This window comes from Coenobita brevimanus, chromosome 75 (assembly GCF_032717465.1).
Source record: "Coenobita brevimanus isolate Jiangsu-jjx chromosome 75, ASM3271746v2, whole genome shotgun sequence".
NCBI classification, from domain to species: domain Eukaryota; kingdom Metazoa; phylum Arthropoda; class Malacostraca; order Decapoda; family Coenobitidae; genus Coenobita; species Coenobita brevimanus.
In genome coordinates, this window is record NC_137028.1 from 5,656,310 (window position 1) to 5,678,961 (window position 22,652).

A 22,652-nucleotide genomic window follows, 5' to 3' on the forward strand; every position below is an offset into this window, starting at 1 on the left:
GACGATTTGCGGAGAAACCATTTGTAGTTACGTGGTTAGAATGTCCCCACTGACAGCATCACGTACTAATTTCTTTCCCTAGGCTGAGTAAAATCGTATGAAGGAGGCAAGAATAGAAAGAGTTGAGGTAGATAAGCTCTTACCCCTCAGTGGTTAAGGTATTCTGTCTGTATAATGTATCTGTGTGTCTGTAGCCAGAAACCTTAATCCTGTAAGAGATGGCCACAGACAAATCAACCTCACGTCACCCTGTCCTCTGCCATATGACTGCCTCCAGCTCACATCTGCCTCTCTTATATATTTCTCCACTCCATCCCTTCAGCTCATACTTGGTCTCTCCCTCCCCCTCTACCCCCGACCTCACTCGCATACCCTCGTGTAGTCAAACTCTCTTTCTCCGTCATCTCCGCATGTCCAAACCATCTCGGGGTATTTTTAACGCAGTCCATCACATCCTTATCCTTATTCCCTTTAAAAAATGGTCTGGCGTTATCCAAAATAGAGTACCTAGGTCAGTGAAAGGATTAAGGCAGGGAAGAGGAAGGGAGAGGAAGAGGTGTCAGTGTCTGGGGGTGAAGAGGAAAGAGTGAAAAGGGAAGAAAAAAAGGATGATAACGCAAGGACGAGGGGGAAGAGTAGAGGGGCACAAGAGCTGTATCTAAGCGGAGAGAGGAGGGAAAGGAAGGAAGGGTGAGAAGGGGGTAGGGAATGGGATGGGAGGGAGACGGGGGTAGAGGGGGAGATGAGGGGAGGGATGGTATGAAGCAAGGGGGATACCAAAGCGATAGGGATAGCAGGGGAGAGGAAGGGACAGGGGAAGAGGAGGGGAGGGGAAGGGAGGAAGGATGCTATGGAGTGGGAGGGGAAGAGGAGGGGAGTGGATATAATTGGAGTGGTAGGAGGCGAGGAGGGGAAGGGAGGAGAAAGGGATGGCAGGGGGAGAGGAAGGCAGAGTGAGAGATGTATAGGGGAAAAAGGAGAGAGGGAGAGAGCAAAGGAAAAGGGTATAGAATTTGGCCATGCAGTCCAGTTTTTGAGGGGTGGAAAAAAAAATGATGGTTCTGTTCTTCATGGGGATTTCCATTTGACTATATTGTACTTTTTTGATGGAGTGCCGCCCGAGGGTAGGTAGATCGGGGACGCTATTTTTTCTTGTTTTTTTTTGTGGGATTCGAACCTATCCTCACCACAAAGGTTTTCACACATTCTCGCCTCGCTAAACTTCCAGAGATTAAAAAAATAGCAAAGTAAATAAATATAATAAAAGGACCCTGTGCTTTAAAATAATAATAATAATAATAATAATAATAATAAAGACCTTATGCTTTGAAGTACTCCGTGTAAAATACATTGGGTTTCTTGTTTTGCATTCATTTTCATTTATCCCAGTCAGTACGGTGGCGGCTCTTCTCCCTTTCATTGCTGATGGAACTCTTTTTCGCGAAGGACTTTCCGCAGTGTAGGCTGTGTACTGTTAAACCCCTGCAGTTCGAAAAATATCTAAGCTGAATAAAGTAGTATGGAGATGCATCATGGTGGTCCTTCTCACTTTTTCCTGCCAGCTTTAACTGGAGGGTTTGGAGCAGGGGGAAGCCTTCTTGCTTTACTATCCTTATCCTTCAGCATGTAGAAGTAGATCTCGTAGTCATAGGCAGCTCTGTAACAAGCAGCCTCTATAGGACCATTAGATGTGTTGCTGCTTGCTTTCCTCGTCGTCGTCGTCGTCGTCATGGCGTCTGTTATATTAGTAAGGATATTCGGGTATATGGAAGAATGTGTTGTAAGGTGGAGTCAGTCGGGTTGGGGAAAGGATCAAGGAATGATGGAAATTTACTGTGTGTTGGAATCATTTACACGTAGAGTGAGGGAAAATAGTGATCTTTGGAAATTACTTTGTAGCCATAGAGTATTTAGTTAGAACGGAGAAGAGGCATACTTTGACGAGTAGTTAACCTCTTCACTACGATGGCTTTATCTTTCATTTTGTTATAACTCGGCTGGGGAGGGAATTTTTGAGTTTTATGGGGGAGGTAGTGTCAGTCATTAATGTTAGGTAGTATAAGAGTAGAAATGTGAGCTTAAAGGAGATATGAATGACTGAATCCTGGAAATACTTTGGTTCACCTGTAGTACCTAACACTTTGGATGTCTGGGTTTGTATTGAGGAGGGAGTTAGATTGGGGAAGGGAGTGAGGGAGCGTCTTGACCCGTCTCCTTCATTTCCCCAAAGACTCCCAACCAATTACCAGGAGCGGAGGCCTCACTACACAACCCCCTCCCCCACTTCAATTCTTCCCCATCTCCCATTTCTCCCTCACTTCACTTCTTCCCTCCCTTTCTTATTTCTCCCTTCCATATCCCACTTCACACTTAAGCATTTTCTCCCCTCCATCTCCACCCTGCTTTTCTCCCCTCCATCTCCACCGTGCTTTTCTCCCCTCCATCTCCACCGTGCTTTTCTTCCCTCCATCTCCATCCTGCCTTTCTCCCCTCCATCTCCACCTTGCCTTTCTCCCCTCCATCTCCACCCTGCCTTTCTCCCCTCCATCTCCACCCTGTCTTTCTCCCCCTGCATCACTGTTTTCCTCTTTCTCTCCCACATCCACCTTCCACATCCTCATTTCTCCCTCTCCCCCACCACCTCATTTTTCTCCCATTATCTTTCCCTTTCTCCTCCCATTTTCCTTTCTCGCCATTTCTCTTCCTTATTTCCCCTTTCCCCTACCCATTCTCCCCCTTCCTTTACTCTTCAGCCTCCCTTCCCACCGCTACCACCCCCTACCCCTCGCTCATGCCTCCACCCTCTCCCTATGGCCTCCACCCTCTGACTACCGATCTCCCTCTCCCCCTCCCCTCCTCCTCCTCTCTCCCTTTCCCCTCTCCCCCTTGTACCCCTCCCCCATTCCCCAGCGGCCTCAAGTTGGATGATGCACTTAGTTGGTCGTGACAGCGTGGTCCCCCTCGAGGTGCCGCTCCACGTTATGCCCCCTCCCCCCTCATCCTCCATCCCTCACCCATCACCCCCCATTCCTAACCCCTGAGCCCCCTCCTCTCTCTCTCTCTCTCTCTCTCTCTCTCTCTCTCTCTCTCACCCCCATTCCTTCCCTCATCCCCAGTCCTCCCCTGTCTGCTTTCCTTTTTCCTCTGTCTGACTTTTCCTTTCTTTTCCAGCCTCCCACCTTCCCCCTTGCTTTTCCCCTTTTTCTTTCTTTATCATCTCATTTCCCCCTTCTACATCTCCCATCTTTTCCCATTTTCCCCTCCCTGCTTCCTCATCACTTTCTTCCTCTCCTAGTTCCATTCCCTTCCTATTCTCTCGCCCCTTCTTTACTCCTTCTCGCTTTACCGCCCCCTCTCTATCCTTTCATTTTTACCCGTTTCCATAGTCTTTCTCTACCTTCCCCCCCCCCTCCCTTTTTTCCCCCTCCCTCTCTTTCCTTTTTCTCCCCTCAGTGTCTCTAACCACATATTCCTTGTTTGTATATTCCACTTTTCTTCCTTTCTTTCCCCTTCTTCCACCTTCTTCCTCACCCTTTCTTCTCCTCCTCTCTTCTCTCCCCTTCTCCATCCCGTCCTCCCTTCCCTCCTCCATCCCCGCTGCGTCATTCCCTCTACTCTCGCTTTCCCCTCCTCCCCCCTCCTTTGTTTCCCTTCTCCTCCCCTCCCCCCTCCTCTGTATCCCTTCTCCCCCTCCTGCTTTCCCCTCTCCTCCTTTACCTCTCTTCCTCCTCGCTCTGCTTCCCCCCCCCCTCTCTCTCTCTCTCTCTCTCTCCACCCCTCAAAAAGCCCATTCCTAGTAAAAATCCCAAGGCTGTTGTTTGCTTGGTGTCTTATGGCTTTGTTTGTCTGCGTCTGGGCGGCCGTTTGTCTGCTTATGAGGCGAGGCAGACAGGTGGGGGGTGAGGGAGGCTTGAAGGGGTGCGGGAGGGGAGGGGGAGGGGGGAGAGTAGAGGGGGAGGAAGGCTTGATGGAGTAGGGGAAGGGGAGGGAGGCTTGAAGAGGTGCGGGAGGGAGGGGGAGGGGGAGGGGAAAGGAGGAGGGGAGGGGGTGAGGGAGGCTTGAAGGAGTAAGGGGAGGGGAGGAAGGCTTGAAGGGATGAGGAAGGGGGGAGGGGGGAGGACAATGGAAGGCGATGATGATGATGATGGTGATGATGATGATGATGATGATGATGATGATACCAAGGACCCGATTGTTTCTCACCCGCCTATTGAGAGATGAAGTTGTCCCTGAGGTGAATAAAATAAACTAGAAAAAGAAAGACGCTAAAACAACATAGAAAGACGCCATGGTATTAGAAGAGTAAATTATCAAAGCGATTTTAGTTTAATTTCGGCCCTACATAGACGCTTTTACTATGCTTGAGAGAAATCCTGGACTCCAGATGTGTTTGGCGGAGAAAATGGAACGTCGTATGGTATTCCAGCACACACACACACACACACACACACACACACACACACACACACACACACACACACACACACACACACACACACACACACACACACACACACACACACACACACACACACACACACACACACACAGACGGTCGATTTTTATGCCACTCAATGCATCTCGCCGCAGCCAAAGGGATATGTAATAAAGTTTGTTCATAATCCAGTCACTACGAGAGATATGCCCCAAGTTTTCAAAAATCGTCCAAGGAAAACTGAAATAAAATCGTCAGGCAATAACAAAAATATAATTATTAAGTCTCATCGTACAGACAAACTTTAAACACTAGCATAAAGACGTAATTTTTCCCTTCGCTTGCTATTTCCAAACAATTTTTATTCAGATGAGGAGAGATTTTTCGCACTGAAAGGATATGAGAGAACCTGATGGTGGAGACGGGCACCTTCATGCGATGGCACTGATATAACCGGTTTGATTCACTAGTCGGTTGTATAAATATCCCTCAGTTCCCTCTCTTTCCCCCAAAAGAAGGTTGGTGGACTGTAGAAGGAAATTTTTAACCTGAAGTTCACTTGGTTCACGCTCCAGACGAACCTTAAGCCACAACAACGAGACGTAGCCTTCAGTGACTTCTCTGCGGGCGGGTGGGTGATTTTGTTAGGATAAAATTAGTGAATGCAAGAATGAAATATAAATGTGACGTCCTCTGGTTGAAAGGTTGACAAGAACAATCTCCGGCATCGCTTTCAATCCAGTGAATTATTTTTTTTTATTCCTGCTCTCCACGTACGATTTTATTAATAATAGGATACACTTTTCAATTAACCGCTTAAATATATATACTACAGCTCATCATCATCGTCATACTCATCATTCAGAGGTCCAGAAAAAATTATACAGTAAGATATTAACCAAAGTGTGAATGGTCCACACTTCTTCACTCTTCAACATGTAGAGTAATCTGAAGGTGCCAAGAATAGGATATAAAAAGACGTCCTCCTAGTGAAGTGGTTATTAATACAGAAAGCTAAATACAGAATCTCTCTTTGCCCACTGTAGATTTTGTAATATGGTAAACGGGGAGGTGGAACTAGACTTAACCCAGTGATAATGCCATCTCTCTCTCTCTCTCTCTCTCTCTCTCTCTCTCTCTCTCTCTCTCTCTCTCTCTCTCTCTCTCTCTCATACCCGTTCGTGTTCTAGATGCCTTTCTCAGAGTCTCTCCCTTTCTCTTATGTTAGTCATCATCATCATCATCGTCGTCGTCAGATAAAATCCATAAATAAAATTGTAATGAATTCCCTGCCCCGATTTTCTCTCTTTTCGTGACGGTGCCTGAGCGGAAACTATTATAAAATACTGTAGTTTTTTGTTTGGCCGTATGGAAATGTATTGTTCAGGCTCATCATTAAATCTTTCACCCCGCGCCACCCCACGTGCACTGTGCTGCTCTGTTCTGCCAGTGCTGGGAATAGATTGTTCTGCCTATTTTTCTCTCGCAGTTTTTTCTTCATGCCAACTGTCTGTTGAATGTATAGTTTTTTTTTTTTTTTTTTTTTTTTGGTTGATTATTGTTTAAACGTGTTTTTTTATTAGTAATATATATATATATATATATATATATATATATATATATATATATATATATATATATATATATATATATATACAGTCCGTTCCCTAAGGCCCAACAGTCCTCCTGTGTGCCGAACACCCTCACATATCACCACTGCCGCGCCAGTACCCATCGTCTCAGCTCAGGACTGGGGTAACGATATTAGCGGGGGGGTGTTAATGGCATGTCGGTAGGTCTTGTGGAAGATCAGTAGAGTCGTCTTTAAGGAAATTGAAATCTTCAGCCCTTGCCTGGATCGAACTCGTCTTCTTTCAGACAGCAGCTCACTTCCTTAACCCTCTGCCAAACCTGTCTGCTGTTATGTTTGTGATTTCTTTGTGTCATTGGTTATACTTTTCGGTTGTATCGTTCGTTATTTTATCACTTATACACATGTCTTTATGTTGTTCGTATGTTTTTTATATACTTTCCATTTTTTCGTTTGTACATTTCAGTATAAAAGTATCTTTGAATATGGAACCCCTGTATTATTTTTTCCAGCCCCATGAGAGAGAGAGAGAGAGAGAGAGAGAGAGAGAGAGAGAATGAATGTGATGGGCGGTGTGCGGTTTATATAATTTTACTCTTATTACCTCCATGCGATTTTTATTCAGCTCAGGAGGGACGTACATAAAAAAGGTATTTTTGAAAGGCTGAAAGTACAGGTATTGGAAGTATTTAAGTACATAGTGGTGAATGGAGATGGTGTGGAATGACTATATAATTCATTCTGATTAGACGATTTTTTTTCAGCTCATAAGAGAAACGTTATAAATTTGGCTTGAAAACAAAGACAACAGAGCAGCTTCCCGGTTTACAGAGAGAGAGAGAGAGAGAGAGAGTATGGTGCAGACGAAACAACACAACACTATGGACGTAGCATTATGGCCTATGATTGTACCCGCACGTTGGTAAGCTGTTTTTATGAGGATGACCTATATCGTTCGCCGGTAATATTTCCTAATCATTGTTATTATATGCACAGCCAGATGGTAATACAGTAAATTTATCTCTATGCAACATCACGAGTTATATTGATCATTTAGGGTTTAATCAGACCCTGCCAGCGCGGTACATTTTTCGTTGCGCTCTCTCTCTCTCTCTCTCTCTCTCTCTCTCTCTCTCTCTCTCTCTCTCTCTCTCTCTCTCATGTACTGTGCTAGAGAGAATTGAAGAAAAGGGCAGACTCCATAATACGGTGAACAAAGCGAGAGAGCGTATGTCAAACCGCTCTCAGATTTTTGCAAAGGTAGATGTGGATAAAGGTGCAGGTACAGATAAAAATTGGAATACTGATCCATTGCTTAACGATAACTAATGAAATAGTGAGCATTATCTTTCAAAATACAGTGCTGCAGTCGTTGGAGCCCTTCATATTTTTTCAGAATGTTATGTAAAAGATTCATTATGTTTTCGGCTTAGGAAATGCAGTGATGATATTTCCCCGCTTTCCCCCTTCCCCTCTCCTCCCTACTCTTCGCTTTCTCCTTTCATCCTCCTCGCAACACGCTGCTACTCTCCCCCTCTGCTCTTCTCCTCGCCATGCTGTCTCCCAACTTGCTCTCATCTCCTCAGTTCCTTCCCCTCCCACTTCTTTCCTACGCGCTTCCTGGTACCTACAACTCCCTCATACTTTTCGTTACTCTACTTTCACCCTCCTTCTCTCAATATGCCAAACTTCTCCCCCCTTGCCTAACCTTCCTGTTCCCACACCCCCACTCTCCTGTCCACACCTCCACTTTCCTCCCCACACCTGAACTCTCGTCTCCACGCCTTCCCATTCCTTCACACACTTCGTATTCCGCCTTCAAAAGTCGTCTTCCTTACACCTCCCGTTTTCTTGCCACCCTCCCACCCATATTTACCCCTCAACACCTCCACTGTGTCCCTCCCTACACCTCCATCCGACCCTTTTACTACCTTCACCCCCCAAACTCATCAGCTCGCCCTACTCCCTCCGTCCCCAACTCACCAGCCCACATCATACCTCATTCAGCCCATAACACCACAATCTCCTCATCTCACCACCCCACACCATAACTCACTCTTCCCATAACACCACACTCTCCTTCTCACACCATACTCTCCTCCCCACGCCTCCCACTCTCCTCTCCCCTCACGCTTCCCCAGCACTCCACTCTCCTCCCACCATTCCACACTCAACTCCACTCGCCTCCCACCTCTCCACACCCCACTCTCCCCCACCTCTCCTCACCTCACTCTCCTCCCACCTCTCCCCACCCACCTCTCCTGCCCCTGAACTCTCAACACCCCACTCTTCTCCCACTTCTCCACACCCACCTCTCCTCCCCCTTAACTCTCAACACCCCATTCTCCTCCCCCTAAATCTCCACACCCCAATATCCTCCTCCTTAACTCTCCACACCTTCACAGCCCCACTTCTCCCACGCTCTCTTACTCTTCGTCTTTCACCCTTCTCTCCTTTCCCCCTTCTCCCCGTCACCCTCCTCTCCCATCACCCTCCTTCCCATCACCCTCCTCCTCCTTTCCCCTCCTCCCCTTCACTCTCCTCCCCACACCCCCACTCTTCTTCATTTTGGCTCATTTTTCAGGGGGAACTCGCATGTTTAAAGGCCGTGCCCACAGCGTTGACAGGCCCGCTCCCACCTACAGGAATTAAGTGTCCGAATATTTGAAGGCCCGCTGCTTGACGAGAAGGTGTTTGTGTGTGTGTGTGTGTGTGTGTGTGTGTGGAAATTACATGGTTTGCTCTACTCCTCTTTAACCCCTTCACTATTGCAGCTCTCTCCTAAAGCAAATAATATCCTCTGGTAATAACAAGAATATTACAGAAATGACGTCTGGAGCTGAAGGGAGAACAGGAATTTTATAACCAAGCAAAAGAAAATCCAGGAAAAAGGGCAAATATTAAATAACCTCTTCCCTTCGATGACAGGTTCTAAGTTTTATTCTAACCCTTCCCCAGACGATTTTAATGAGGTTAAGTGAGGGGTTTAGAAATGGAGGGGTTAGGTAATACCCCTCATTAACTCCCCTTTTGAGAGAACTATTCCTTAAGCTGATTAAATGGCCTAATACGAGAATGAACAAAAGACAGGCGACTTATCTTACGTGTGCTATAAATTTAATCTTGATATTTCCAGACGATTTCTTCCAACACTTAGCACTGGAGGGGTTGTATATATCCGTCACTAACCCCTTCAGTATGCGATGTCTTTCGTAAGCAGAATAAAATCGTCGGTTTCTGTAGTAGCATCAGTGAACAGCGAGAAATAATCGCCGTAAATTAGGTAAAATCTGCGGTATTTTCTCGCGGCTTTTCAATGAACGAGGCCTGTTCGTGAGTTTCATTAGGTCTCTCTCTCTCTCTCTCTCTCTCTCTCTCTCTCTCTCTCTCTCTCTCTCTCTCTCTCTCTCTCTCTCTCTCTCTCTCGAGGATCCTCATAATGAAGAGGAATAACATATTTTCCGTACATCAATCCGATGACGTACCTCTTGTGTTAATTTTTGGTATATGTAGACGACTTTATTGACACCAGGATAGGATTTTCAAACTAGAGGGTAGGCTTCATTTACCCCTTCACAACTTGTGCGCTGTCTTAAGTTGTAGGAAATTGTCTGGTAGCAACCAGAATTAAATATATACTTAGGTCATCATAGTGAAGAGATTCAGTGATGCAGCGTGGTGACTGTTTGCACAACTTTGTCTGCTGTCTTGTGATTTACTTCAACTCAGGAGGAAACCCAGGTAGTGAAGGGGTAAGAACAGACGACATCATCAGTGTCTGGACTGGATAGGTTAGTTACACCGTATTTTTAGTCACGAGTCTTTTTTTTTTTCCAGACTTTTCTTACAACTTGCTGACGATTTTATTCATGTTGGTAAAAGGCTCTTGCTTCCAAGGAGTTCCCGAAGACGGTATCTAATTCCTTTAATTAGAAAAGTGTTGCCGAAGCTAAACAAAGCGTATAAAAACTGTAAGACAAAAAGGTTAAGACGTAATGTTGGTGACGATGCCAGAGGCAGTGTGATGGATCTGGTTGATCAAGAAAGGGAGTGCCTGAGGAAGCTTGTTCATTATTGTCTTCAGCGAGATAATAGTGTCCAGTGTTCTTGGGAAACACTGTTCTCTTTTTCATTATGGATTTTGTCGAGGTATAGTTTATATATATATATATATATATATATATATATATATATATATATATATATATATATATATATATATATATATACCGGTGTATATTGATCCAATTTCTGCATGTTTGTTGGTTTGTTCGTCCGTTTGTTACCGTAACAGCAAAAACGGCGCATTGTAGCGCAATTTTTGTTAGAGAAAGGTACCGCCCAAATGCTCCAGCTTGAAGAATAAAACAATTTCAGTCCAATCGGGCCGCCGGTTCCCGAGTCTCGACTTATTTCTGGCCTTTTGACATTGAGCGGAAAGGCCGCCTTCGGCGGCCGTTTAGCGAGTATATATATATATATATATATATATATATATATATATATATATATATGTACACGAGTATATATAATATTCTGTCTGTGGTGGTAATGAGGAAGGTTAGTTTAAGAGTGCATCTCCAGCTTTTTCTTCACTATACGGGCTGGCTCTTTAATTCCTGTTTATATACCCTGTACAGTACTGATGGCTTTTGTTATCCCCGCAGGGTTTCGGTCGCCCCGCATCACTGAGCACCCTATGGACATCACGGTGCCGCGCAGTGAGCCAGCCACACTCAACTGCAAGGCGGAGGGCAAGCCGCCCCCCACCATACGCTGGTACAAGGACGGACAGCTGGTCAGGTGAGTGCATACACGTTTTGATTTTCCTGGATTATATATATCTTTGCGATTGCAACATTTTCAGACTATATGAGGTTTACTGGAGGACAGGACCATCTCGTCTGAGTGATAGCTAGAATTATGAACCCTTCCTCATTCATGCCGGTGATGTACAAATGGGGAAGTGGTGTCAGTAGTTGGAATGATGTACTATATATAGAAGTCGACTTCTCGTAATGATAAATATATGCAAGTATTTGAAAGGACACACTACCAACACCCACTTTAATTGTCTGCCACGGTTCGGGTTTGGAACCGTTGGCATGAGGCAGGCGTGGATTAAGACAGGAACATGCTACCGTCCTCCACCGTGACTCCTTACCTAGATTATAACGTTCAGATCGGATCGAATTGTGTGTGTGTGTGTGTGTGTGTGTGTGTGTGTGTGTGTGTGTGTGTGTGTGTTTCAGTGCTCTGGTTTACCAATGTGTATTTACATAGTTCTAATAATTTTTAATGGCATAACGGCCTGTGACAACCAAAAGTCAGACAAAGAGAGAGAGAGAGAGAGTATATACGGTATATATATCCACACCACTTCCCACTGACGCTTTGCTGGAACACAACAAAAGCCCAGTTGGTTTGTTCGTCTCTCCCGCAAACTATTTGTAAAAGCTGTAAAACAAATCTTTTGTGCCCGTTCCTGGCCGGAGGAAACACAAAAATAGATGGGCATGAACTGACAACAGAGGTAAAGTGTGAGGTCCATGTGGCGTGTTTCAGAAGGGTGTTATAGAGGGTCACAATCCTTCCCAGAGCTGACGTGACCTAACCTAACTTTGTCTAACTTAGCCTGACCTAACCTGATCTGACAACCTAACCTCACCTGACCTGACATTGCATAACATAGCATAACACAGCCTGATCGATATTTACCTGATCTAGCATAATCTAAAGTAACCGAAAACAAGAAGCGGTTCCAAGGCATAGCAGACCCGTCCCCGGCAGTCATTTTAGTGCTGACGCGTGAACACAACAGGATATCTAGTCAAAGATGTCACGTATCAAATTTGGAGTAAATCGGGTGAAAATTGACAACATTATGCCCATTTGAAATTTTAGGCCCGACACATTTGACAGTGACCCCCCTACCGCTAACTGGGGGATGACCTCCCTGATGTAATGAGGCATGTTATTGGATGCAAATTTGAAAGATGCACCATTAGGTTTTGGTTTCATGTCGATAGAACGATTTTGAAAGGAGTTATGACCAAAAAAGATTTTTTTTTCTTTTTACAGTTCCATGGCCTAATTTGACCCAACATTTAATCAGATGATCAGAAGGTGATAGCCCATCATCCGTTTAATTTTAGTCAAAATCGCACCAGTTGTTTTTGGGTAAAGTTGTAGACAGAGAGACTGACATACAGACAGTCAGGCAGGCAGGCAGACAAACAAACAGACAGATAAACCGAGTGAAAACAATACCCGTCCCCGAGCCCTCCCCGGGTCGGGGACGGGTAATAAAGAAACAACCGAACGGATTCGAATCGAATCATACCAAAGAGGAACAGAACCAAACTTAAAGCCTAACTTAACCGAAACAAATGTAATCTAACTTGCACTTAGCTCATTCGGCCAGGGCTTTTGTTCAACTTAGGAGAGCACCCTGTAAGTGAACGGGCTTAAGAAGATTGTGTTTGTTTTTTATAATCTGAAATTATCTAGGGGTAGCAGGAAAAAAAAAAGAGGGGGGGGGGTCAGGAAAAAAAGGAGGGAGGGGGGGGGGTTAAGAGACTACAGAAACACGGGAGATGAGAGTAATACCGGGACTTAGTGAAGGTTACAGGGAATTACTCGCTGGTATTACACAGGTTTACAAAAGTGGATCTTTTTAAATCCTTTCATAGCTTCAAGCCTACCATAAGCTGAAAAAAATCGCCTACCATAAGCTGAAAAAAATCGTCAGGCGTAAGCAAGAATGAAATATACAAGACGTGACGATGCTGATAAATATATTGCAAATTTTTCGAAATCTTTCACTGCGAGAGGTTGTAAAAATATCATATACAAAAACATCGCAATAGTGAAGAGACAGATGAGGATGGAGAGCTTAGATAAGGGATAAGAAAAACTGAAATATAGTTTAGTTAAAGATGAAATACTAAAAAAAAAAAAAGAGAGAGAGAGAAAAAAAAAGGGAGTGGGAGATGTATAGGAAGGGGAGAGAGAGAGAGAGAGAGAGAGAGAGAGAGAGACAGACAGACAGACAGACAGACTGACAGAATATGGTTGAAGAGGAAAGCAACAAAAGCATTAGAAATATTCGCTGTCATCAGTTCGCCTACCAGTATTTATCCCTACTATGTATTTCGCATTTATGTTTGTAAATGGTGTTATGAATATAGAAAAACAATAAAATGAATAATATTTAAGGCTTCATTGCAATCGGGGTAAAAAATTCCACGACACAATTTGTTTGACTCGGCCATAAAGCTGACGTTATTACCTATGTGGACAAGAGCTACATAGCCAGCCCTCTGCGTATAGCCCTCCCTAACCACATAGCCCCCAGACCATACCATATAGCCCCCACACCATACCACATAGTCTCCCGTTTCATATCATATAGCGCCCACACCCTTCTCATACCCCCACATAGGCCTCACACCATACCACGTAGCCAGCACACCATTCCACATAGCCCCACGCAGTACCACATAGCGTCCCATATCATACCACATAGCCTCCCGCACCATGCCTCATAATTAGTCCCTCACATATAGTCATCCACACCACGTACGTAACACATAGCCACAGCATACCGCATACCCATACCACGGAAAATAGCTCGGGCTCCCCACCACACCACTTAGCCTCCGTGCCATACAACAATGCCCCACACCATACGACATAACCTCCCATACCATACCACATAGTTCATACATCAGTCCACATAGCCACACATACCAGACCACACCCCATAGCCCCTTACATCACACCGCATAGCCTCCCGCACCATACCACATAGCTAACATGTCACATAGCCAGTCACGCAAAGCAGCTCCGTACGCCACATATCCACACCACACCCATAGCTGCACCACACCACATATTCACACAACATCACATAACTAAGCCACATTGTCACCATCCCACATAGCTGCACCACACCCTTTAGCTCACCACCCCACATAGCTGCACCACACCCTTTAGCCCCCACACCATAGCACACCACATAACCCGCAGTCCACTCCACAAAGTTCCCAACCCACACCGTATACCTCGACACCACATGTTTCAACACCACATAGCCTTCTCAAGGTGCCGACATCACACCACATAGACCCTCACACCACACAACATAGAGCCTACACCACATCATATAACAGCTGCATCATATCACGTAGTTCCCATACCACACCACATAACAAGCCCGCCCCCCCCCGCACACATACAACACCACACCACCACTTCACACCACACACAGCTTCCACACCACGCCAATACCGATTCATATATATATTGTCGCCAGCATAAATATCGTTAATCTCGTTCGGCCTTACAGTTTGAAACACAGGATGAAAGGTTTCGAAATACTCTGGTGTGTGTGTGTGTGTGTGTGTGTGTGTGTGTGTGTGTGTGTGTGTGTGTGTGTGTGTGTGTGTGTGTGTGTTCATATTTATATGTACAACATATACTGCATGTATGCAGCCATGTCTACAAAACCTTGCACACTAAAATACAAACATGTAGGAATGGCAGCATAAGTGTAGCATATGTTGCACATACAAATAAGACAGTTGTACGAGTAACAGTAATTGTTTATGCTGTGTATTCAAGTCCGTGATACAGAAATGGAATTGTGAAGGAACATAGCAGGTTTAATGGAAGTAATTCAGAAGTGTTAATTGAAGTGCTTCCCGGTATAGGGTGTAGCATGGCAGCGATCTCCCCACCACCGTTAGCGCCCCCACCTCCTCCCCCGGCATTGCCCCCTCCCCCCTTTCATTACCCCCTCTCCCTTCCCTCTGCCTTATTCTTTTTCTATCCCCTATCTTATCTCCGTATCCTTTCCCTTTCCCCTTCCCCCTCTCCCTCTTCACCACACACAACTCTCCCCATTTCCGCTACCCCCTCCCCTCGCCTCCCTCGTCCCGTCACCCTACACACAGTTCTAGGAGACATAGGCAGGGAAGGTAAAGTGTGACAGGCATTAAAGTTATTCCTTCGTGCTAAAGCTGCCCTCCCTTAGCCTGCCTATGTGTGGGTAGGTAGGTAGGTAGGTTAATAAGGTGTGTGGGTAGATAGGTAGATAGGTAAATAAGGTGTGTGGGTAGATAGGTAGGTAGGTAAAGTTATTCCCTCGTGCTTAGGCTATCTTCTCTTAGCCTGCCTGTGTGTGGGTGCGGTAGGTAGATCGGTAGGCAGGTAGGTTGGTAGGTAGGTTGGAAGATAGGATGGTAGGTAGGTAGATGGTGTGTAGGTAGGTAGTTAAATAAGAGCTGTCGCAAATTAATGTGCATGTGTATGGGTGTGGGAGCTATGTACTGTATGTATATATATATGTAAATAGGTAGATAGACAGGTAGGTGGGTAAGTAGGTAGGTAGGTAGGCAAGCAGGCAGGGTGGCAGGCAGGTAGGCAAAAACGTAAGTAATTTCCTGTTCTCCTGTTAACTTACCTTACCTGTGACTGTGGTGTAGGCTTACCTGAGGATGAGTGTGGGAGGTAGGCAGGTATGTAGGTAGAGAAATGGCAGGTGGGTAGTGAGGAAGATACGATCGTGGGTAGATTGGGTGGTGGGTAGTGAAATATGTGGTGTGTGTGTGTGTGTGTGTGTGTGTGTGTGTGTGTGTGTGTGTGTGTGTGTGTGTGTGTGTGTCAGATATCTATATAGGCCTATGCAAATAAGTATTGACATATTAACCCCATGTGTATAAATATATGTATTAGGCCAGAGCATACCAGAGCATATAAATTAGCTAGATAATGCCCATTTATTTGTACCGTATATAAATTAGCACGATTTTTCATGAATATTGGAAGACTTGAATAATAAGTTGATGGATGTATGGCCCAGTTCACTAGATAACCCTATGACAGTTCCTCCTGGTCTTCTGTGTGTTCGTTTTCCTGTTTCTGAATCCTACTCATCCGCTGTAATAATGAGGATAGGATTATGACGACGACGAACAAGACGACGACGACGACAGATATGATGATGATGATGATTATAAATTACTGTTATGTTTATTTTCTTTATCTGGATCTTCTGAGCCCATATAATAGTAAATATTGGTGATGATGATGATGATGATGATAATGACGGGGTGATGAAGTTAAACCGTTACGATACGAGAATATTTGTTACGCAGTCTTTTTATCCCTCTTGCAATTGTTTCTCTCTTTCCACCTCCTCATCCACACACCCTCCCATTCTGAGCCTCACCCAAACACTGTCCTTCCTCACGTACTTTCGCTAACACATTCTTCCCCCCTCATTCTGGACTGGACATACTTGCCTTAAATGTCTGGACTGATTAGTCTTATGCCCGGTCTCTACGCTTCAGATAGTGCAGTGAAGGTGTTGGGCTGTGTCGCCTTATTTGGTGGTATAATTGGCCACGAAGGAAGGAAGGAAGAAGGAAGGAAAGAAGGAAGGAAGGGGTGCGACCTGTGACATTTAATGCTGCATTGTAAGGAACCCAATATGTAGCTGGGATTGGAGGTGAGGGAGGGAGGGATGGGCGGAAGGGTTATCAGCAGTCTGTAAATTTTCTCTTTGGATGAGAAAGAGGTACAGTGGAGTCCATAACAGGCGTTTGGTACCCACGTTTTAATCTTACACATCGAATTGACTCTTATTTGATAGTTGGTTTTGAAGCTGCATGTAGAAGGATCTATATATGACGTAGGACCAGAATTCCAGGGACTTGCATGGTAAATGAATGGGTGTGTGGACCATTTCATTGGGCATGCATTTGATTAGTTTCCCATTGTTCATATTCCTTCCCTATCCTTGCCCTCTGGACCCTACCTCATTCCACCTGCAGGTGAGAAAAGAGGCGGGATGATGATGATGATTTATCTAGGTATAATAATAATAATAATGATGATAATAATAATAATAATATATATATATATATATATATATATATATATATATATATATATATATATATATATATATATATATATATATAATGTACACACGAGAGAGAGAGAGAGAGAGAGAGAGAGAGAGAGAGAGAGAGAGAGAGAGAGAGAGAGAGAGAGAGAGAATGGTACAACCCTCCAAGTTTCAATTGAACCGACCCAGAAATAGAAGAACTAAGATGAATCGCTCTCTCTCTCTCTCTCTCTCTCTCTCTCTCTCTCTCTCTCTCTCTCTCTCGAAATCCGTTTCTTTATCATTGTTCTTAATTTGTGTCACTTTTCCACTACCTTCCGCTTCGTCTGTTTGTTTCACGTCTCTTTTGTTATATTTATTCCTTTCATATCTCTTCTTTCTTCTTCTTGTTTCTATCTCCTCCCTCTAATCATCCCTCCATTCGTCCATACATCATATATCCTTTTATTTTCCTTATTCTTCTCCATCCTTTCTCATATTTTCCATTCCTTCACCTTTTTTTCCTCCTTTTTTTCAATACCATTTACCTTCTCCCACACTCCATGTCCCCATTCCTCCCCTCCCTTCCCATCCTCTCCCTCGTTTTATCTCTTCCTCATCGTCTTTTCTGTTGCGTTGTTCTCTCCGTCTTCTCTCCCCTCCCTTTACTCTCGTCTCTTCACTACTCCCAGCATTACCTTGACGCATCTTACCTTAAATCTTTCCATACCCTACAGGTACCATACGTTATGCTACCCTGTCCTGTGCTATCCTGTGCCCTTCCCTTCCCATCCCTTCCACCTCTGCCCTTCCCTTCCCTTCCACCTCTGCCCCACGTCTGACCTAACGTTTCCCTGGTCTCCTTGTTTTATCAATCCAGGCGTGTCCCATCTCTTACCGTACCCAGTCCTGTCCTTCCCATCCCTTCCTTTCCCTTACCTTCTTTTACTTTATATTCCTTCCACCTTGTCCTCACCACTCCCCTCACGTCCCCTTCCCTCCCTTCCCTTTTCCTACCCTACCCTACCCTACCCTACCCGACCATACTCTGCTTAACTGTTCCTTATCTACCCTATGCTACCCTAACCTGTCACAATACACTCCTACTATCCGTCCTGCCACCCCATTCCACCCCCTCCCTCTGTTCTCCCATCCCCTGCCCTTCCTCTCCATTCCTTCCTCTTTCGCTCACAAACGGTTCCCCCCTCTCTCTCTTTTTTTTTTTTAATTGCTTCATCCCTCTTTCTCTCCCTCATCCCCCTTCCATGTGCCTTCCTTCATCCATGTGCCTTCCTTTTCTCTTATTCCATTCTCTTCTCTCCCTTTCCATAATATTCCGATCCCTCCCTACCACTGCCCTTCCTTCCCATTCCTTCCTGTTCCTTTATTTTACTCGTCTTCTACCTGTCCTGTTTTCTAACTTTTCATCTTTCCTTCGCTGCTTTTTTTTCTCTACTTCCCTTCCCCTCTATCTTCTTTTTCCTCCTCTCCAGTAGATATATCTTGTTCCCTAGCCCTCCCTTTCCCTCCTTTTCTCTCATTCACCCCCTCCTTCCCTCCCTCTCTTCTCTTTCCTCCTCCTCCTCCTTCCCTCCCTCTTTTCTCTTTCCTCCTCCTCCTCCTCCTTCCCTCCCTCTTTTCTCTTTCCTCCTCTCTCTCTCCTTCCCTCCCTCTCTTCTCTTTCCTCCTCTCCCCTCCCGTCCACCCCACTAAATCTTTGAAAGCGAGACGGGTGTGGTGAGGACAAAGGACGGGAAGGAAGGATTGGATTGAAAGAGCAATTTGGGGTCGGGAGGCTGTGTGTGAAAGAGAGAGAGAGAGAGAGAGAGAGAGAGAGAGAGAGAGAGAGAGAGAGAGAGAGAGAGAGAGAGAGACAGACAGACAGACAGACAGAGACAGTATAATTAGTAGGATCTGTGGTAAATAGGTAGATAGGTAGATAGATGAATGTATGGATATTGATATTGATATTAATATAGGTATTGACATATATAGATATACACAGACAGGCAAACAGTTAAATATCAGATGAAGGGAAATGGAGAAAGAGAGAGAGAGAGAGAGAGAGAGAGAGAGAGAGAGAGAGAGAGAGGGAGAGAGAGAGAGAGAGAGAGAGAGAGAGAGAGAGAGATTGGTGTAATTATCTGAAAGGTGAAAGGTGACCTGGACAGATGAGGGAGGAGGAGGAAGACGGAAAAAGAAAATAAAAGAAATAGGACAGTGATACTGAATGATAATGAGAGGGAGAAAAGAGGAATCCGTATTGGAAAAACTAGCGAGCAGGTGGGGCTGAGGAGAGAGAAGAGAAAATATGAATAAAGAAGAGGAGGAGGAGGAGGAGGAGGAGGAAACAAATTCTCATAATAACAGAAAATTGAAATGAGGGCCAGAGACAACCGGAAGTGTATTAGAGATATGATAAGAAGAAGAAGGGAGAAAAGGAAGAGTAATTGAGAAATGTATTAAATTGTGTCTGTATATATCTGTCTGTACGAGTATACACTTGTGTACCTGTGTATATATATGTCTACGTCTTACATAGTTTAGAGAGAGACAGAGACAGACAGACAGAGAGAGACAGAGAGACGTAGACGGACAGATAGACAAGCGAAAGATGGCAAAGGACTAATAGAGGAAAAAGGATATAGGGGAAAGAGAAAGTGAAGGTTGAGGAGGAGGGGAGAGAGAGAGAAAAAAAAAATGAAAGAAAGCGTAAGAACATGAAGGACGTTCCAGGAAGGGAGTTTGAAAGCAGACGACACGGAAGAGCAGGGGGATGTGAAATGCACTGGAGGAGAGAAAAGAGAAAAGAAAAAAAGGAGCAAGGGTAAGAGTGAGTCTGATAGAGAGAGAAAAAATTTAAAAGATAGGTGAAAAGGGAAAAGAAAAGAGAAAGGAGAGAAGTAGAAGAGTATCTGTCGGGAGGAGGAAATAATGAAATGCTTGGGAGGAGAGGAAGAAAGGAACGAGGAAGAGGTAAAGGTAGGAGTGTGACCGTCTAAAAGCAGTTAAAAATATATATATAAAGTGGACGTGTATGTGTGAAATTTATAGATAGAGTGAGGAGGGGAAAATGAAGCCTGCAGTTTGAGAGAGAGAGAGAGAGAGAGAGAGAGAGAGAGAGACCTAGTGCCAAGAATTAACCTCATCCACTGCCATGACATCTTATTAATTTTATCCTTTTCACTATCAGAATTTTATTAAGAATGACTTTTTAAACTATAGGAATTAAATACAATCTTTATTATTACTTTTCACAACAAGCGATGTCCCCCCAAAATATGTGAAATCTTTTGGGACAGAAAAATAATCAGAGTACTTCATGATACTAAGAAGGCCACTTGAAACGGAAAGAAAAGAATGAATGAATGAATGAGAATGAATGAATGAATGAATGAATGAGAATGAATGAATGAATGAATGAATGAAAGATGGTAAAAAGCGGACGAAATACCAACTGAGCAAAAAGAAAATGAGAGAATGAAACACGACTGATTTGTTACAGAAATTAATTGGACCGGAGATTAAAAGGAAGAAAATGAGAAATTAACGAGGCAAATGTAATAAAAGCAAGTAACGGGTGGGGAGAGAGAGAGAGAGAGAGAGCGAGAGAGAGAGTCCACAGTTCAGAGACGTGCCGTTTGGTAGGTCCTGACGTAGCGAGTTTTGAAGCGACGTGGGAACCGACTGAATTTCGCTCTCTCTCTCTCTCTCTCTCTCTCCCTGTGTCCTTATATTTTTTTTAAATCTCTCCACTCTTGAGATGAGAATTTGATGGAAGGCCGACTGGATAGAGGGGTAAAGATGAGGCTGAATGGATAAATAGGAAGACAGATTGAGACAGACAGACAGAAGGATGCGAATCTGGGTACGGATGTGTCAGGGAGCAGAATTTGGATAAGGATTGGACGAAAAGGATAGATTCCGGACAAGGGTTGGTGGAGTAACAAAAAAAAATAACTTTGGATGGTCTGGATAGGCTGAGCAGCGAAGACTTTCAGGATGGTAAACATACGTGTAGTGGCAGAGTCAGGGTAATTAGGATAGGTAGAGAAACAGGAAAGAGACAGGGGTATGGGATGTAGACGGAGTGTGGCAGAGCGAGGCAGGGTTGGGGATAGGCAGGAAGAGTGGCAGGCAGGTCCTTCTCTCGCTACCTGTCAACCACTTGCTATCTTGGGAGGCAGGCTGTCAATACCTCATCTTATGTTACACACACACACACACACACACACACACACACACACACACACACACACACACACACACACACACACACACACACACACACACACACACACACACACACACACACACACACACACACACACACACACACACACACACACACACACACACACACACACACACACACACACACACACACACACACACACACACTAAGTATGTATATATGTATGCATGTATAGTCACCATTTTTTCACGTCTTCTTTTATGCATATTCTCCATGTTTAAAGCCTGTTTCACCTAAATTAAGTCCACAGTGCTCTACCATCACCTACATACACCCAAACACTAAAATTTCACCCACGCTTTGATCATGAAGTTACTGTCGGATTTATGTCATGTCATGTTCCCATTTAATCTTTTTACTCCTGCGCCCCACATAACTTATTTTTTTTTCTCTCTGTTGATGTCTCTATTACTTTTTCCTGCTGCTTCCAGACAGGTTAATTCAGCGTAGGGGAAGAAAAAAACAACAACTCTAGCCGTGAATAAGTTACATGCAGTCTTTACTAACTCGTTCAGTACGATGGTAACTTAAGGCTTTATGTACTGATACTACCGACAGACGATTTTATTCAGCGCGAGCAAAATCTTTCGTAGTGAAATGGTTTGAGACTCCACTGACTTCTTTAATGAAATTTTGGCTTATGTGTTTCCGCTAGACGATTTTTTTTTTTTTCAGCTTCGGACTTTTCGTTGTGAAGGAGTATTTATATCATATTCTTATTTTTATTTTTACTCTTACCCGCTGTATGTGTCACTTAGCATTTCTCACGACCCTTCTTGCAAATTACTTACTTACGTAGAAATTGCCCGAAATTTGTTCATTCCCTGGTTCATGCTTTCATTCACAGGAACTGCACTGCGAGGGATTGGAACTTAATAAATTCGTCGGACGATAGTATTAACAAAGTAGATGTACTGAAGGTAATACCATTTGAGAGGAAGAACGTTCTCTGTCTTGTTCTTGTTAAACATAGACGATTTTATTCAGCTTAAGCAAGGCTTCTTGGAGTGGAGGAGTTGAAGAAGAATAACATGTCTCTAAGTTGAATAAAATCATCTGGCTGTAGGATGAAGAAAAAAGATTATTGTGCTAAAAGAAGTAATTATGATTGTTTGTGCTGTAGTTCCTTCGCGTCCCTTGACCTTTCTCGAGGCATTTTTCTCTCGCCTGACCTTTATGCCCTGAGGAGGTAATATTCTGGGCAATTGCTTATTCTCTCTCTCTCTCTCTCTCTCTCTCTCCCCCCACACACACACACCTATTACTTCCACACTCACTCCTGGCTTTTGCTCGCATATTCAAATTATTTCTTTCTTCCAAACCTGCCTTTAACCATATATTTGCAGTTTTTCTTTCATATATATTTTTTCGCATTCAAGCTTATTCTTTCTTCCAATCTTGCGTTTATTCTCACATTAACACGTATTCTTTCTTCCAGACTTTTTATTACATCCACTCTTATTCTTTCTCTCACACC

At 44.2% G+C, this 22,652-nt stretch overlaps 1 protein-coding gene across 1 annotated transcript in view; it reads left to right on the forward strand.

Annotated features, from left to right (window-relative positions):
* Window positions 1-22,652, forward strand: part of LOC145408030 (roundabout homolog 2-like) — a 345,608-nt gene that overhangs the window by 14,739 nt on the left and 308,217 nt on the right. Inside the window, exon 2 of the mRNA XM_080278831.1 lies at window positions 10,694-10,829. Within this exon, the coding sequence (XP_080134957.1) occupies window positions 10,694-10,829 (136 nt within the window). The remainder of the gene's footprint in view (window positions 1-10,693; window positions 10,830-22,652) is intronic.